Consider the following 17620-nt stretch of genomic DNA (forward strand, 5'->3'; position numbering starts at 1 on the left):
AATCATTCAGAACTCTCTGCCTGTACTGGTGCATGCGGTTGTTCCTTCCCAGATGCAGAACTCTGCATGTGTCCTTGTTGAATCTCATGAGGTTCCTCTCTGCCCAATTCTCAAGCCAGTCAACCAGCAAAAGGCAGTTGGTAGCTCTGTTTCTGCATCCTGCTTGGCAGCAGCCAGGCAGCCTGCTGTCGCTGGGCCCATGAGGCGCTGGGAAGTGCGAGGCAGGAGCACCTGCAGTTAACAGTGCTGAGGAGAGGGGAAGGGCAGGGGATGGAGGGCCCCAGGCCACTGCTTGTTGGCTTTAGCGCTTGCTGCTGGACTTGTTTTTTATGCAGAGGAAGGCAGTCCCAGCATCCTGGCGCTGGCTCTGTACTGCACAGCGAGTGCTCTGTGTTCCTAATGGCAATAACCTGTAAGAGGGAAATTAACGTATCACGTATGCGTGCCAGAGGAGGTGGTGTTGTCTGTGGAGGAACAGCAAGTTGTGGGAAGGAAAAGAGAAAGCATTTTCAAATGGCAGGTTGGCTTTTGGAGTGGTAGCATGTGGCTAACCATAGTTGGTGAAAAGGCCAAACAATTGCCCTTCTGATAGGAATGAGTGTTTTTAAGTGGTTTATAGTAAAACCTGTTTTGAGGTGGATGCCATTGGTAACTTTTTTTTCTTGTCTCGAGAGCAGTAATTGGTATAGTGGAAATCTGAAGCCATGTTATTTTTTGAGGAGGCTTTTAGGTAATGGTGATTTTAGCTCCAGGAGTGATGCTTAAGAGAATTGTCCCTGTAAATGCTGGTTTGCATAGCTATAAAGGTTTCTCTTCATGTTTCATCTGAAACATCTGTTAAATGTAGAAACCTGGGTTCCTTTTCTGGAGCAACTTCAACTTAAAATGACTTCTGTCTTATTAAAGCCAATTATTTAAAATCATGCCCCTGTAGCTGAAATAGATGGGGCTCCAGAATAAATGGTTGCAGCCTTAGGGAAGAGGCTTCAGTCTTCGCTCATTTTAACTGTGCCTATAGTGTTTGTGGGTAATACTGTTCAGTCCTCTGTAATTGAATTGCTGGGCCAGGATCGGATGAAATAGCGCCAGCAGAAATGAGCAGTTTAACAAGGTAACCGTGTATACATGATAATTCCTGTTGTAATATTTGGTGTTTGTGACCTTTGAACGTTTTGGAGGGGGAAAGCAAATAACAGTTTGAAGGTTCTGCTCGAGGTCGAGACTCTAGAGTTATATTGAGCCCATAGCTGACTTGAAGAAATAAAAGTTTAAGAGCAAACACCGGGGAAGGTCAGCTGCTTTTAAAAGCTGTCTTGGATTCAGAAACCTTGGGACGCAGGTAATGTAATAAACCAAAGTGTGTCAAACCCAGACAAGTCTAGTAAGTAAAACAGTTGGGAAGGCTGCATCTGCACTGATGAGTTTTGAAAAATTATGACAAATCAAGAAAGGCAGCAAATCAGTGCATGTAAATTAAAAGTCCTGCAAGGATGTTTGTCTTGAAGTGAAAGGTGCTGTTGCAAAGCTGTAGCTTAACTTCAGGCAGATTAACACTTCAGAAAAAGCCACGACATTTTTAAATGTAGATTTTGAGTTGAAGTTTCTGTAAGATTTCAACTAGTCATCTTTATTGAGATTTCCAGGTTAGAGTTACTCTGAGGAGAAAAAGCAGCTGAGGGTAAATAGTACCCCTTCTGAACTAAAAATACACTAAATTTTTACCCTCTTTAAGGAGGATAAAAACCCCCTGTATAACCCCATTAGTGTTTTGTAAAGCTGTGTAATAGCCAAGTTTAATGTGGTTTTTTTCTTGAAAAGTAATGCAAATGCCAAAGTGAAACTATATAAATGAATGTAATGCCTCCTGAAGTGAATAAATCTCTTTTTAAAAGGTTTCTTCCAGCACTGAAGATATAAAATTTAAAAAATCCACGAAGCCAATGAAAAAATCATACTAAACCCCCCTCCAAAATGAACCAAAAAACCCCCCAATAAAACCAAAACACGAACTCCCCAGAAAGCGTAACTTAATCTTCAGGCCAGTGCTCTGTTGTACCTGCGTCGTGGTACTTCCAGTGTATCTTGCAAGGTCTTAGAGCTATGAGCTCACACGTTACTGCATGTGACTGATGTGAATTAACATCTCCACGATTGCTGTGCATTATGCTATACATTCACATCCTGGCTTTGGATACCTCAACTAAATTTCCTCAAAAAGACAGGCTTTGCGGGACAAAAACTAACTTCCCAAGTGTATGGTTTTCTGTGTTTTCAAGTCCTGTTGTCTGGGGAAGGGGCAGGCAGGTGAATTTGAAGACTTGCACATCAAATGTTCCTTCAAGTTTCCAGTGTGTGGTCTGACAAGGAGGCATGCCCAAGGAGGAAGAGTTGGCCGTGGTGATGTGTTACAGCTGTGTGCAAGCCACAGAGCTGTGAAAGAAAGGCTTACTGTGACTGCAAGAGGAGGAAGCAAAAGTTTCTTGGGCAGCAAGGCTAATTTGTGGTGTACTACCTTTCTTTGAATCTTGTTACTAAGATGGCTCTTGAGAGAAGAACCAGACCTGTGCTGTATTTCAGGTGTGGCTTTGTCTACTTCTGGGCAGCACATCAGCCGTTGAGCATAAAACCTGGTTTTGCTGAAAGAAGAACCAATAGTTTCAGAAATGCCTGTTGCTTAGTGAGGCAGTAGAATTGTAACCAGCCCATAGCTCTCTACCTCCTGACACCAAATCTTGCTGGTACCCAGATTTAAGCATGTCATCAAATTGTTGCCCAGGAGGTGAGCAGTGATGGTTGCCACACATGTATCGCTGTCTAGTGGCAAGTAAAGATAGCTTCATTTGGTTTAGTTGACTCTCAGTTTAACATGAGGCTGCGTGCCACAGCTGAGGAGCCTGCAGACAGACAGTCACCGCAGTGCAACAGATGCAAAGGTGAGTTTGTGTGCTGCAGTTTCTGAGCCAGCCATTGCACGTGAACTGGGGCACATAATCCTTCTGAGTCGTTGGAAGCATATACTTTTAGCAAGATGCAAGACACAATACGTGTTTTTAAGCCTTTGTAATTCTTAAACAAGCTTCTTTTATTCCTGTTTTGCTACCTTGAATGTTAAGATAGCCCCATAGCAGGGCTTTTACTCTGTTGTCTGCTTGTGTAACATTCTTCTACAGATTCCGTTCCTCCTTTTCAGCTTTTTCTTTTTTTAACCTAGGTTTTGTTTTGTTGTGCCTGTGTAGGGGGGTTAATTTGTAGCTTTTTGTGTTATGTTTTTTCTTCTTTTTCTGGAGTCATTCAATCAGGAACACCTTTCACATCTGCCACCGTGAGCTTAGCCAGGGCAGATGAACAAAGATCTCTTGTTGCACGCAGCTTTCTCATCAACTTGGGGCACTGTTAATATTGCCCTGTCAAATCAATTTATTTCAGAAGGAGAAGCAGCACCTGTCAAGGGAGTACACTGTACGGGGTGCTTCGGGGGAGGCTGGCCAAGCTTCAGACAACAAGCTTCATTGCCTGCCCCATCACCTGAAAACTTCTCGTTTCCTACGCTCTGCAGTAACATGTTACACTGCATAGAGTCCCACTCCAGACAGTGATTTCACCAGGGCTTGGGAATTGACTGCAGAACAGCCTCTTACATTCTAGGTACTCGTGTTTGAGGCGGATGGATGTCAATGTGAATCGAAAAATACATTTTGAAGTTCACATTAGGATGTAGTGTCTGGTGTGTGCCAGTCTTCTTTTGTAATAAAAATCCTTTCTCTTTGGAGTCTGAACTGTCCTCGGTATGACTGCACAGAGTGGATTGCTAAAATATTTAATCTATTATCTTTTCCGCTTGCTTGGTTCTTCTCTGTGCTCATGCTTATGTGTGTCTTCGGAGGAAGGTGAGTATTTTTCTTTGAAAGAGTGCTTTGTGGCATGATTAAGCTTGAAATAACGTGCAGATTTTCCCTGCAGAGTTACTCATGTTTCTCTTGAGGCTTTTTGAGACAGGATTCTGACACTTTATGGGAAATACTGAGTGATATATGGAGCGGGAATAGTTAAATAGCGAACAAAACATGTCTCTCGCTTCATGGTCTGTTCCTGTTGCCGTGAGGGCTCAGGCTAAAAGTGGGCTCCTTCAGGTCATCCCAATCCTGCTTAGTGGAATTGAGGCATCTTACAGATAAGCAATATTAAAGCCATAGATCCCTCTGACTATACATTAGAGCTATGTTCTGATTGGATTAATGGTCATGTGAATTGGCTATCAGCAGCAAAAATACTGTTAACTCATCCCGTTGAAGAGTAGAATAAAATGCTCCATGGTGTTGGGATTCTCCAAAAACACCAGGGCTGCCTGGGCTGCCTTCCTTGAAGCACTAGTAGGGAACTCGCTGTTGTAGTTGCGTGGCTGATGAGTTTGGTGGGTGGTTGGGCTTGTCTGATCAACAAGGTTTGGTTTGAAAACCTGCCAGTGGATTACGAAGCCTGTAGGATTTGCTGCATAGTGCAAACAGATAATCCCTGTATTTAAGAGAACACTTTTCTTTGCCTTAATTTATTCAAATGGACATTCAATCAAGAAGAAAATCAAAACCTCTGTTCCTACCCCAAGACTATTACAGAATACTTGTCTAAAAAAATGACAACCCTGTGCCATGGTCAGAAATGCTCGTTCTCTGTCCAGTCGCTTCAGTAACGCTCCGAACCACAACTACTCTGGCTTTGGTCCAAAACCGATCTGTGAACGCGCCAAAACTGTGCTGAATGCTAATCAAATGTAAAATAACGAATCAGCTGTGACATTTTATTATGGAAATTAAACATCATGCAAACCCTTGCCTCAGGAAAATAAATGGTCAGGAAAAATACTAATTTTCATGTGGTAATTACATTTTCTTTGCGTTTCATTTCTGTGTCTAATAACGTTTCAGTTTCGCTTTTTCTAACAGACATTTGTTATTAAAGCCTTTTCAAGCAGGATTTAATTCATGGAGTTGAAAAGGATCGCCACTCCCACTTAAACGTAGCAAAACAGAACTGGATGTAGGGAAGGGTGGTTCTACTTTCAGGGTCAGAACGATCTAAAAGGCTGGAAAACCAACTTGCCAGTACACTTTACCACGACCCTTACAAGCAAGTATGTTGCTCCTCAGTGGTAGAATGCCCGTTTGCCTTGAAAATTCTGGAAGAGTCTGAGTGTCGGTGAATTATACCTGTTACAAAATGCTCCTGCAACTTGTTGTCTTGGGGAGGACCTCAGAGGGCAGGTGAGCCTGTCCTAGGAATGCAGTCCTAAGGGTGAAATGTTAATGATGCTTTTATTGATGATATAAGCTTAGTTTGCTGAGTGGGCCTGGTGGACCCTTTAAGAAATTAAAGACTCTTCAAGGAAGGTCTTTAATTTCTTGGCCACTTGCAGGTATCTAGTGTCATGTGTTCATGTAAACTTCCTGAGCTCTGTCCTACATGCAACAAATGTCTCCTGTGTTTCCCCTCTCACAGTCCTCGTAGTTTCAATCTTATGTGCATTCCCAGCCATCTCTGAGCGTTGCTGTGGCTGTTTGGTTCAGTTTGGGGGTGGTTTTCCCCTCTTTGTCATATCTGTAGGTGACACCAGTCCCTCTTGTCGGCTATAGTTTTGGCAACCTCGGCAGGTTGACGCCTGCAGGACAGGATCTCTCTTCTCTGTGCATTTTATCTATGCCTGTTCAGTTTGAATTTACATTTTGTGAAAGTGAGTGACTCCTGTTTTGTACAGTATGCCAGAAATAGTCTAATAGTAAAAAAGTCTTACGGAGTGGTGCTGAACGGATGATCAGTACTGTCTCATCCAGTCTGTTGTGAGCATCTTTATTTTTCTGTCCTAAAGTGATGTTTGCCCGTTCCGTGGTGGTGTCACAACCACCTTGTGGTCAGTTGTTATGCACAGAATTTCCTACTCGTTTCCAACTGTTTGAAACTAGCTGCGTGCAGAAGTTTTCACTAGTCTTCAAGCACGACCCACCACTTCTGTTTCCCTGACTCTTCTCTGTATCTGTTACTCATCAAACCCATGTGATCTTTCCTGTTGGTTGGTCCACTCCTCCTGTCTTGGCAGGGGCTCTCAACCACGAGCTGTCAGCCGACAGGTTTCAGAGATGTAGCCTTACCTTTTGTGTGTTACTTGTTAAAATGCTAGGTCACATTGGCATCAGAGTTTCTTTGACATGACAGTCCCCAGTAGTAATGTCTGTCTCAGCTTGACTTTACTCTCTGACACGGCAAAAAGCAGATGTCTTCAGTGTGTTTCTTTGGAATATTTCAGAGTACTTAATATTTTATCCCTTTCAAGTTGCAGTGTACAGAAGCACTCCACCAGATCTAGGATAGAGTGCACAGTTTAAATAATACTGTTTCATTGTAAAATGTATAGTATAAAAAATAAGGATATTCAGTGCAAGAACATCTATAAAATTGCCTTTTAAATAGCTCTACTAGTCAAAATTCTTCACAGTTACCCCTGTCATAGCGATGAACACGAGCAAAGTCCCAACAGCCTGATGGTATGTTCTGTCAAGCAGATGGGTAAGGATCTCCTGGATTTGCCTTACGCAGAGCTAAAAAGCACCTGTAGCGTGTCCTTTTGAAAAAAGCTGAGCACACTTCGCTGTCACCATAGAGGATACTGCTTGGCCATGTCTGATCAAACCATCCATATCACTTAGGATTGGGTTTTCGTACCACAGGACATGAGCTGACAGTTCTGTTCCTAACCTTTCCTTTCCTTAGAGTCTCTCTTCAGCTGGAAATGTTGTGGACTGTTATTTTTGACATAACATGGGTGAGGATTTCTGTTTTGACATGATCTCATGTTTAGATATGTTGACTTGCCCCAATATGTGGAATCTGATACCTCTTTAATCTATCACAGAATTCGATTCTTCGTCAGATCATTCTGTGAAAGTTTTCTTTAGCTCTTTGGTCAGAAAAGCACCTCAGAGGAACGGGATTTGCTTAGTCATTTGTGAAACTCAGGGAGTTAATTTTTTCCCTCAAACATTTGATCTTGCTGTTCTCTTTCCGATTCCCTTCAGCACAAACACAGGATTTCATTCCTCATGTATTGGTTCTTCCATCCTCCCTGTCCTTAGCAGGATGTCACGATGGCAAATGTTCTCATAACGCACTCGTGCCATGCGCTTTGCCTTCTGGAGGGTTCAGCTGACAGTGGGGGGGATCAGCAGCAAATGGAAACAGAGAGAGGTCAGCCAAATTCTCCAGCTAGTTTGCAAATTTCTGGTATAGATAGGAAGGAAAAGAGAAACAGAGAAAGCTGTCTGCCAAAGACTGGAACACAGCTAACTTAGAAGATGTACTAGAGCTCTGGTTTCTTGATCCTATCCAGCAGCCATATAGCATTTCGTGGAGACTTGGGCTAAGTTTTTTTGTCTTTTCATATGATACCTCTGTCCATTCTGTCTCTGAGCAGCAAATATGTTTTGCTAGTGCCTGATTGGCCTGCCTGAGCACCAAGAAGTTTCTGGCAGTTCATAAAACAAGATTTCCCTTTGTAGTATTATATTTTGTGTCATCTTGGAACATGATGTGTTGGCAGTGCAGAGGAAAAATAAGTTGGAAATGACTCTTTCACACTTTGTTGTATTATTTTCCTGTTCTGTTTCACTGTGATTTCTCCGTTTCATGCTAGAGAAAGTTGTTTGTCAAGTTCTGTTCTGAAATTCCCCATCTCTGTGGCATGTCGAGGCTCAGTGTGGTGCTGTAGGAGTATTTTTTGCCTTCTGTCACATAGGTAAAATGAAGAAGGCCACTACCAAAAAACTAGTGATGTAAGCTGTTACCTCATTAAACAGTGAACCGTTTATGTTGACAGTGGTACTTTTGTGTATGGTAAAGATTCAGTATTTTGAGAGGAAGTTGCTATGTTGGTACTTTGTATTTGGGTCAGTCAGCCAAGTGTGACAGCACAGAAGGATTGCTGGTTGCCTTTAGGGTACTTAAATGTAACTTTGTTTTATTACAACAGATGATCTGTCACAGCTTGTCCACTATACCTTCCCAAAGTCAGTGCTTCGACATTCTCCAGACTGGCATCTGTAAATATCTGGTGAGTACCATTTTGTCTTAAAGGTTAAGGTCTTGTGATAAATTTTGTAACAGTCTCATTACCCTCAAATCCACTTATTCCACATGCTTTGTGTATCATCTCAGCATTTGCAACAGTTCTAAACAATAATAGTAGAGTTTTAAAGAATGTCTAGTAACTGTGAGTGCCCCAACTCACGTGGATGTTTTTGCTGTGCTTTGTGCATAGTTCAGTTTGTTTTCCAGCTGCAGATCAAAGGGTGTCTTGCTTTGGCTCGGTTTGCTTTTTAAAAGAGCAACTAGCAGCTGCTTATCCTTATCCTGAACACTCCCAGAGCTGAGGATGGGGCGGGGGCTGGCAGGGCTGAAGCTGTGTGACAGAATAGTGAGGGACAGAGTCTGCAGTTCCCTGTGATGCCGCCTGCTGGGAGAGGGGACCTGTCTGTTCATCTGGCGAGGTGGTGCTGTGATCTCCACACGTACCCACGGCTCCCTTGGTCAAGCCCTGCTGAAAATGACTAGAGCAAGGCTTCCATGGGGAGTGGCTTACCTTGGGCCTTACCTGGACTTTGAGGGGTGAGTGGTCACTCAGATCACAACTTCTAAAGCAGCTTACATGTTCTACTGCACCGTGTCTTCGAGAGCAAGCAGTTGTGTGGAGCTTTGTAGCTGAGACTGCTGCCCAAGGTCTCTAGCAGGAGGACTGCACCTAACAGTGAAGAAAGGCACCGTGTAGGCACCATCCCATATAGGAACTTACTTGAGCAGTCTTATCTACTGGATTTGTGTAAACTGAAACGTCTGTGTTCACATCACCTTCCAGACTGGCTGACTGGCACACTGTATCAGCAGCATTGGCTGATTTGCTCTTTCAGGGTGCTTTGTTACATGCAGACACCTGCCCGGCTCGCTGTCCTCTCCTGCTTGTGGTTGCTCAGGAACATGATTACTAGTTTTCTTCACTTGGTGCCTCAGCATCCTGCAGCATTCAGCAGGGGCTCAGTGACAGTTGCAGTACATCCTCTGCTAGACAGGAGCAGCACCCTTCTGCCTCTGTAGCTGCCTGGTGCAAGGGCAGCTTGGGACATGAATCTGTGCCTGTGGCCTCAAAATGCACCTGGGGTCATGGGCTGGGAGTATTTAAGTTTGAACCCATGGCTGCTCTTTCCCCTCTTGTGAGCAGAGTCACACCGACGAAACGCATTCCAGGCTTCTACAGCTCGTGTTTTACCAATCTTTTTCTAAATGTTTCTAAAAGAATCAGCTGACCTTGCTGAGTGAACCAAACGCCTCTTTCAGCCAAAAACCATGTACTTGCAGGAGAGCAAATCAGGCTACTCTAAAACTTCTTAGTTTTTTGTAAAGTAAGTGGGGCCACATTTCTGATGCATGGACTTCTTTTTTTATAGCTCTGCATGACAAAAACCTCGGATAGTTACTCAGCAGCCCTTCAAAATGGAAACTGCTCTTTCCTTCACTGCAACTACCCAAAAAAGATTTGTTTCTAAATTATTTATCATGCCTGTAAAACCCTTACTCAAGTTGATGTTCTCGTTTTAACACCAGAAGAGCATCGCCCAGCTCTGGGCCCACCTCGTGTTTCAGTAGCTTTAACTGAACCCAGCTCACGGTGCTTCCGTCCCTCTGGGGCAGGGACATGGCTGGGGACACGCACCCTGATGGTGATCCAGCGGAAGCTTTTCTTTCTGGAGAGTAAATTCGAGTTTCCTTCTACCTCAGTGGCTGCTCACTGCTGTTTCAAGACATGAAAGAGCTGCTCCATCCCCTGATACATGCTTAAAAGGGCAGACCTGCTCTGTTTGTGCTGGTACCATCTTACCAAGCGAGGCCCAGAGCAGTATTTTTGAGGGGTTTTTTTTTCCCTTTAAAAATACATTTGAGATGAGCGTTTATTTGGAGGAGATGGAATGAAGATGGTGGTTTAACCTTCTGTGGGTGTGGATGGCAGTTGGTCAGCAAAATGGGGATTTGAAAAATTGGAGCAGCTTGGTGTAGACTTTGAACAGAAACAAAATCACAGCTGCCAGGGTACCAGTGGGAGTCGTTTGGCTCTAGACACGTTTGTAGACCAGCACAAAAACTGTATGAAGTGATGAACCTGGGTTTGGTGCTTTTTGTTTGACTGCAGGTTGGATTGGTTGTGATACCTGACAGCACGGCGGGCTCTGTTCTGTGTGCCATAAATAAGCTCCTGGATCAGGCTTGCATCCTCAGCGAAACCCTGCACAAGTTCTTAGCCTCTTGCTGTTACAGTCTCCTGTACTTTCTGCTCACTTTGGACAAAGAGGATGCGGAACATATGCAGAAAAGGTAATGCTGCTTTTTGTACCATGTTAATTGTCCCTGCCTTTACACCCACAGCTATTACAGAGATGTAAAAGACACCCCTCGCCCACATCCCCCAATTTGTTTTGCTGCCTTTTGCTTATTCAAAACAGTACTTGGATTTAAGGAAAACATCTGCAAAGTTAGCTGGAGTTGTTTAAGGCAATAAATGAAGAAGGTTTCATCGTGAATTGTTCGAGTTAGAAGTCAGGATGGTTCTGACTTCTGAAAGGGGGGTATTTATACCTTAATCTGTAGCTTTAGCCTTTAGTTTCATTAAATACATTGAAAAGCAACATGCAGAGGATTTGGCTTTATAAGCTTGTACTCTTAACTGACTTGATATTTCAGCTTTAACAGAACTTTGCAGGCATCGTTTTACACACTACAAATCCATTTGATTTAAAACAACAAAATCTAGAGATACCAGATTTAAACGGTTATTTACTTATATAACAGAAATGTCTTCCAACAGTTTAAACTTCAGATTTTAACTGTTCCATATACAGGAAAGTTGTTCAAAGCTTACTTAAAATGTAAGATGTGTTTTTAAAGCCAGAGTCCTCCTTCGCTTACTGTATTTAGTGACTTGCAGATCACAAAAAGCTGATGGCGTTGTTTGTCGTCTTACAAGTCTTAAATAAAGACTCAGGTGTACCTGAATGATGACTGAAACAAAAACCTCTTCCCAGCTACACTAAGCAGAAATTACACTGTGTAAGAGCTTCAGCAATATCTGTAGCTCCAGGGCAGGACCTTAATTTTTTTCATAATTATACAGTATCTTCAAGTTTAGCATTTTCTGGTACAGATTTTCTGCTTTGGCATTAAATGTGGTGGGGGCAGTTGCATGACTGAGTTCAGAGCGGCACAGCGAGTCAACGGAAGCAAGCGCGCCTGAAATCCGCATCCTCCCATCATTTCAGCTTTTGTTCTCTGTTCTTCACAGGGACATGCTGTGGGGATCGTGCATTTCTGCATTAGCACTCCTGCCACGGTTACTGAGGCTGATGCTGCAAAGCCTGCAAGTGAGCAGGATCTGTCGGGAAGAGCTGCCCATTGTTGCTCAGTTGCTTCGCTTACTAATGCAGCACGGTCAGCTCAGGAGCCATATGATCACAAATGAATTTTTGGTGCAACAGATTATCAAGGACATCATGGTATGAAACTTCTCCTTCTCTTCCACAGCTTACAAGGGTTTAAAATTATTGCAAATGGATGCTTAGCAAAACACAAGTTACGATTGTCTTCTGTTTGTCTTGGAAGCCCAGGCGGCTGCCTGTCCGAGCTGCTGTGGCCACTGCACAGATGAGGTGCTTTAGAAGTTGAGCTTGCACCCAGTCTGGGGCCTGGGACAACAAAACAGCCTGCCCAAAGGACAGCTGTCCCACAATAAGAAACTACTTCTTTCTGGCCATTGGAGCTGGGGTATGGAGGTGTGTGAAGATGGTACTAAATCAGACAAGCTCTCTTAAAGTTATGTGCAACGCAAAATACATTCTCTTTCAAATGTTGCAAGCCCCAAAGCTTCTATTCACACCTCTGTGTTCCAGTGCTCTCGGAGAGAAGCTTTACAGTGGCTTCTCTCATCAGGAAAAAAAACATCTGAAACTGCCTTTGCACAAAGTTTTGGGTGCAGAGAGTTTGTGGCACATGGATCTGACTGAGCCCCACAGGCCCGTTAGCTGCTCCACTCCTGAAGGGTCTGTCACCAGAAAGTGTCACGGCAGTGGTGGCGAAGGCAGCTTTGAGAGGGCACCAGGCAAGGGCTCTCCGAGACAAGCGGCTGGTTTCCTTCGGTGTGTCTGTGATATCCCACTGTGGGGGCGTTGTGCTGGTTGTTTTGGGTTTTTTTCTGGATGCTGAGGAGGGTGAATTATGGGCCTGTGGGCGATGCTGCTGTTAGTAGCAGTTCTCCTGCAGACTGAGGTTTTGAGCTCTCCTGCTCTACTGGAACCACGCTCATTTGCATTGTAATTGCCTATAAATTGCAGAATTGGAAGTAAGCAAGCCGCTATAATTAAGAGTAAGGCAATTGCACCTGCTGTAACTCACACATGTCAGTGTAACACTGAGCAGTATCGCTTCATTCTTTCAGTGTTGGAATGCAGGAAAGAGAGGAACAATGTCACTGCAGGCAGGGGAGCAAGGGCCATCCCCTGCCTTGAGCAGCTCACCTGGGTAACTGAAAACAAAGTGAAGCTTTGCAAGTGCTGTGAGTGACAATGAGTTTGACCTTTTTTTTTTCCCCCCCTTCTTTCTAGATGCTGAAGAGTGGTGAAGTTCAAGAGCAGTGGCTAACAGACCTCCATTACTGTTTCAACATCTACCTTGCCTCTCATCCCCAGGGCCCAGGCCCTATCAACACAGTGTATTAAAGAGGTCGAATGGCATTTATTGTAAAGCATTTACTTCTATTTAGTTTTGAATGGAAGATGTTGGAACAAAGCTTGTCAATTTTTTTTGTAAGTGAAACAGAATAAAAATTTTACAAAGAACTGCACACCGCTTGCTTTGCCTTTGCTTTCAAGCAAGGAGACATTGCTGGAAGTGCGTTTTGAAGATGTGGTGACCTTGATGAAAGGTGTTAAAAAAAATCCAGTCTCCTTGGAGCTGAAGTGCGTGCAAAGAAACAGACTTAATATATTAACTAATAATTAACTAATATTATCTAGTAATAATTTTGAAGCATCATATTAGTTAAATTCATAATGATGTAATACCAACTAGAAGAAAAAATAGGAAACACTACACTTTGCAACCAGAGTAGCAGCTTTTATTTTTGCTGAGTTCATATTTTTAAATACTTAGTGCAGAGTGATACTGTACACGGGCAGCTCCGCAGCTCGTACAAGAGCGAGTGTGCTTCCGGAATGGGTCCCATCGTTTTTTGCTTTCTGTAGACACTCTTTCAGTGCAGGTATAAAAATAGCAATTAATAGAGAACAAAATGGTGATAATCTCAAAAGCTAGAAACGTACCTCTAAAAGTTTCCACAGGCTGTGGAAAGCAATTTATTTACTGAGTTATTTTTCTTAACATTCCTAATTTTCCTTCCAAATCCACAGCTAGCTCAGCAACATTTGTTTCTTTGGTACAGAAGTGGAGCAGGAAGGCTGTGCTTTCCTTCCTGGTTAGACTTTGAAATAGGTCTCTCAAACCATTACCTCTTGAGAGAGTTTCCGCTTCCTTTGAAACGGTGTTCGAACACATTCAGAATTCCTACTTTTAATGAATGAACAGAAAACTTTGCGAGCCCCTGCAACTCCACTGTAATGCTGGGCTTGGCACTTCATTTTCTGTTTAAAGATGCAATTCAGATTTCATCCTGTCAGTAAATAAATTAACAGTTGCATTTAAAAACTCCTTAGTACACAAAATAAAGTGAGTCCAGCTCCTTAGAAGTCTGCTTGAGCTGTAATGCTGAGATAATGCAAAATTGAAAATGTATTTGAGTTCTATGTTGTAGGTGACTTGGACATGATAAAAGAGAACAGTTGTACCAGAACGTGCTCTTTAAATCCCAAACATTCGGTTTTGCTTAGTCCTTGAGTCTGGTATTTTTTGATTTTGCAGCAGTGGTTGCTCTCATGTTGTAGGAAAATTGCTTTGATTTGCCCATGTTCTCCAGCAAATTAACACACTGTAGGTTGTTTACTGTAAAAGAAGAGAATGATTTGAGTGGTTAAAAAGTTTCATCTACGCTGTGTTGGAGATGTCAATGAACCAGGCTACACCTTGTTTTCTTGACATCTCCCCCTTGACTAACGGCACATTGAGTTTGGGTCCTGTGGTACATGCTACAGCTGACATGGAACAAATGCTCCACGTTTTAATGCAGCCTCTGCTAATGGGGCTTCGTTTGAGCTGTGCTGTGCTGCTGAGCAGCAGCAGCAGCTCCTGGTGAGCGATACTTGGCAACGTTAAGTACTGGGTCATCTCTCAAAGGTCGGGAAAACTAGTCTGGAGCTAATGCAGAGTACTCTCGCTGTAATTAGAAAGGAAAACTGATTGTCAGCTGACCATTCTTTTCAGTTGGCGGTCTGGCTGAAGAGCTGGACTCATTATATGGTTTTATTTAACGTGCTGCAAACAATATCTGCGTTTTCCTTTCCCAGTTTTGTAGGGAATGGATGCAAATGTATCAGTGCTTTATCCCAGTCTAGCCAGGGCCATCCCAAATGCAAATCTGAACGTTTCATTGAGGAGAACCCAGCACATCTTAAGGCTGTTTTTCTTTCTAATGCCAAGAATTGCAAAACTGCCTCCTTCACAACTTTATAAACACACTTCAGTGTCCACAGTGAAACAAAAAAAAAAGGGCTTCTCATCTTTCTGACCTGCTGCTGCAGAGAGGCTCTTCAAAGGCTGTGTGTATTGAATTAACTTAAACCATCTATTTACTAAAACAAACGTGGATCAGCTTTCAGGTTCCAAATTGTTTCAATCATAACAATCAATCACCAAGACCCTATTTGCCAGAATATTTAGAAGCACCTACCCGCGGTCTGCACAGGCCTGTGCACGCTCTTTTTTCTACCTGACACCCTCTGTCCCCCATTAGATTTGTACATTTCCTTTCAATCCCTTCTGCCTGTACCCACTCCAAAGTGTCTGGTCTGCTTATGCCAATGAGTTAACCGAGTTTGGTGTCAGTCTATCTCCTGTTACAGATTTGTCACTGCATGCTTTTTCCACTACCTATATGAACATGACAGCCAGTCTTCACCTTTCCAGGTGTACTTTCTGCAAGAGAAGAATCAAACTGAACAGTCCATTCTGACCTACTCCAGGCACCTACGTCAGAACGAGAGTATCTGGCATTAGCCACTGACAGCTCTGAACTTTTCCAACAAACGTAATGTTGTCATGCACAAAGGCAGGCAGATGAAAAACATGTTATTGTCTTTAAGTAAGGGCTAAAGTTCCCTGAGCTCCTGTTAGGGGAATAAAAGTAGGTAGTGTTCTAAAGGAACTGGGCAGAGTTCCTATCACTATCCTCTTCGTCACCAAGTTATGAAAGCAAAGGACAAGCAAACCTCCAAAGAAAGCCTTTTTCTTTCAGGAGACAGGGAGATCTGTTGTCCAGAAAAGTTAAACACAAAGAAGCAGCATTATTTGCTAAAGCTCTTTTAAAATTTAGATTACTGTCTGCATGAAGAGGTGGCAATCAAACACCTGTCTGGTCAGGCCTTTATAAAACAGTGGATGAAAAAGGCCTCTGTCTCTTACAACACAAGGCAGAACTCACCTACAGTGCTGACAAACTCAAGGACAGGCCTACTGTCAGATTGCCTTTTGACTTCAGAGGCTGCTTAAACTAGTTGGAAAACGTATTTTTCCTTCCTTTGCAAGTGCCCCCCTCTTGCTGGCATCTCCCTGAAGCGTTGCTGCTGCCTGGCAGGGCACAGCCCTGCCCCATCGCCACACTCAGTACAGCTGTGGAGGCCAAGCCTCCCGTCAGGCGCTGAGTCTTTGCAGAGCCAAAGGCTGCCGTGGCTGTAGCTCCCATCCCAGAGTAAGTACACCACACACTTAAAAAAGTCTTTAAAATAGCACTGAGTAATAGCAGAGAAGCCTGTGTATTCTAGCTTAGAAATGAAGCTAGCTGTCCCATAATGCCATGTGCATAAACGTTCCAGCCTTTAGTGGCTTTGCCAATACCTTCACCATCTGCCTGCCTGGTTTGGCAGTTCCAACTGTGCCGACCCTACTGCCCCAACACCCATTCCAGCCTAGAACTGAATTTGCCATCAGAACTAAGGCTTGCCCAAACAAGATCTTGTAGTGACCACACAGCTTCTAAGTGTGAGTTGGTAGCAAATAAATGCACCATTTTCTCAGAGCCTTAGAACTTACAACAAGTAGAAATCTAGGAAATCACTGAGGCTCTGTGCACAGCGCAGGAACTCCATTGTGCCATTTTAGAAGGAAAGGCAGAGATCAGATGAGTAACTTTGGATCTTCAAGTTTTCGTCTACGCACCGAATCATGAACTCCTAATAATTGGGGCTGTAAGTTCTTGGCATGTGCAGAAATCTGCTTTCCTCTCTAGGACCAGTAAATATGTGTGCTGCCAAACCAAAGCATGAGCATCTGTAAGCCTTATTTTAACCGCAGGTGAATGTTATCTGTACAATCACTGTGCAAGTCCATTACATCAAGGTCTTCCCTAGTAACAGCCCAATGAAAATAGGTTTTCATATAAAAGATTCAATGTAAGGATAAAAGTCCAAAAGTAGTGACAGAGTGCGCAGTTAGTCAGAGCTGTCTGGGAGTAGCTCCGTGTTTCAGAGTGAGATCCCAGTTCTTGAGCAGATTTTTTTGTTTCAAAGATGAAACCAATCGCAAATGTACAGAGATGTCCAAGTATTCTTAAAATGTGTGTGTCCTACCTGAGACCAGCTGCACATCAGGAAGTTTCAGCTTAGAAGAAGCCCTTGATGGCTGATAGACTTTGCCTTCCTGAGAACGTCCTTTAAAAGACAATATGAAGGGCTCTGTGTTTATTCACATTACTCTTGCTTATGGTCAAAAAGCTCATGAGACATTCTATATGACAGAACATTGTGACCACCCCAACTTGAACTTGAACTAAAGTTAAAATACGCCTTGCAGTTGCTACAAAAGAGAAGGAAAATAAAACTATTCCATCTATTTTGTTATGTTATCTTTTTTGGCTATCTAAACTAGAGTTATCACCAGGTAAGGTACACAGAGTTAGCACATCCCTTCCCCATCAGTGATACACACTGTAAAGGAACTCGAGGTTTTAAAGCGATGCTTTCCTTCCACCCTTCAAAGGTGCATCCTTTGCACCACGCACATCCAGGCATGGGGCAAAGCAACACTGGGTTACCAGAAGAGATGATCTCACTGTTCCAGTGAAGACCAACCATTTATAAACAGGAAAGTTATTAACATGGCACAAGACCATGTGCTTCAAATGGAAACATTTAAAAAACAATGGTTAAAAACATTAACCTCTGAGCCAGAGCACCACTGTGCCTTGCTACAGCTATTGATACAGTTTAACTGCTCTGTTCTCTTTGCACACAGATCTGACAACAGAATTATTTGGTTGCTCCAGACCTGTGCTGGAATGAGGCTGCCTGGTGATACAAAGACCTTTGGCAGCAGTCATTGGAAATCACAGAGGTTTGTGCTTTTTTCAACCTGAAACAAATACAATTACCCAGAA

General features: G+C 43.2%; 2 protein-coding genes across 3 annotated transcripts in view; one reads left to right on the forward strand and one right to left on the reverse strand.

The window, feature by feature from the left end:
• TEX10 (testis expressed 10) overlaps nt 1-12922 on the forward strand; it is a 55229-nt gene extending 42307 nt beyond the window's left edge. For both annotated transcript variants that reach the window (XM_061995485.1, XM_061995486.1), the window contains 4 exons: nt 8015-8095; nt 10223-10404; nt 11369-11579; nt 12684-12922. In XM_061995485.1, the coding sequence (XP_061851469.1) occupies nt 8015-8095; nt 10223-10404; nt 11369-11579; nt 12684-12797 (588 nt within the window). In that variant the 3' untranslated portion in view covers nt 12798-12922. The remainder of the gene's footprint in view (nt 1-8014; nt 8096-10222; nt 10405-11368; nt 11580-12683) is intronic.
• A 273-nt stretch (nt 12923-13195) lies between these two features.
• INVS (inversin) overlaps nt 13196-17620 on the reverse strand; it is a 99107-nt gene continuing 94682 nt past the window's right edge. Inside the window, exons 16-17 of the mRNA XM_061994963.1 lie at nt 16815-16895; nt 13196-14076 (exon numbers count right to left, since the gene is read on the reverse strand). Coding sequence (XP_061850947.1) covers nt 13961-14076; nt 16815-16895 — 197 coding nt within the window. The 3' untranslated portion in view covers nt 13196-13960. The remainder of the gene's footprint in view (nt 14077-16814; nt 16896-17620) is intronic.

Source organism: Colius striatus, chromosome 4 (genome assembly GCF_028858725.1).
Source record: "Colius striatus isolate bColStr4 chromosome 4, bColStr4.1.hap1, whole genome shotgun sequence".
Taxonomy (NCBI): Eukaryota; Metazoa; Chordata; class Aves; order Coliiformes; family Coliidae; genus Colius; species Colius striatus.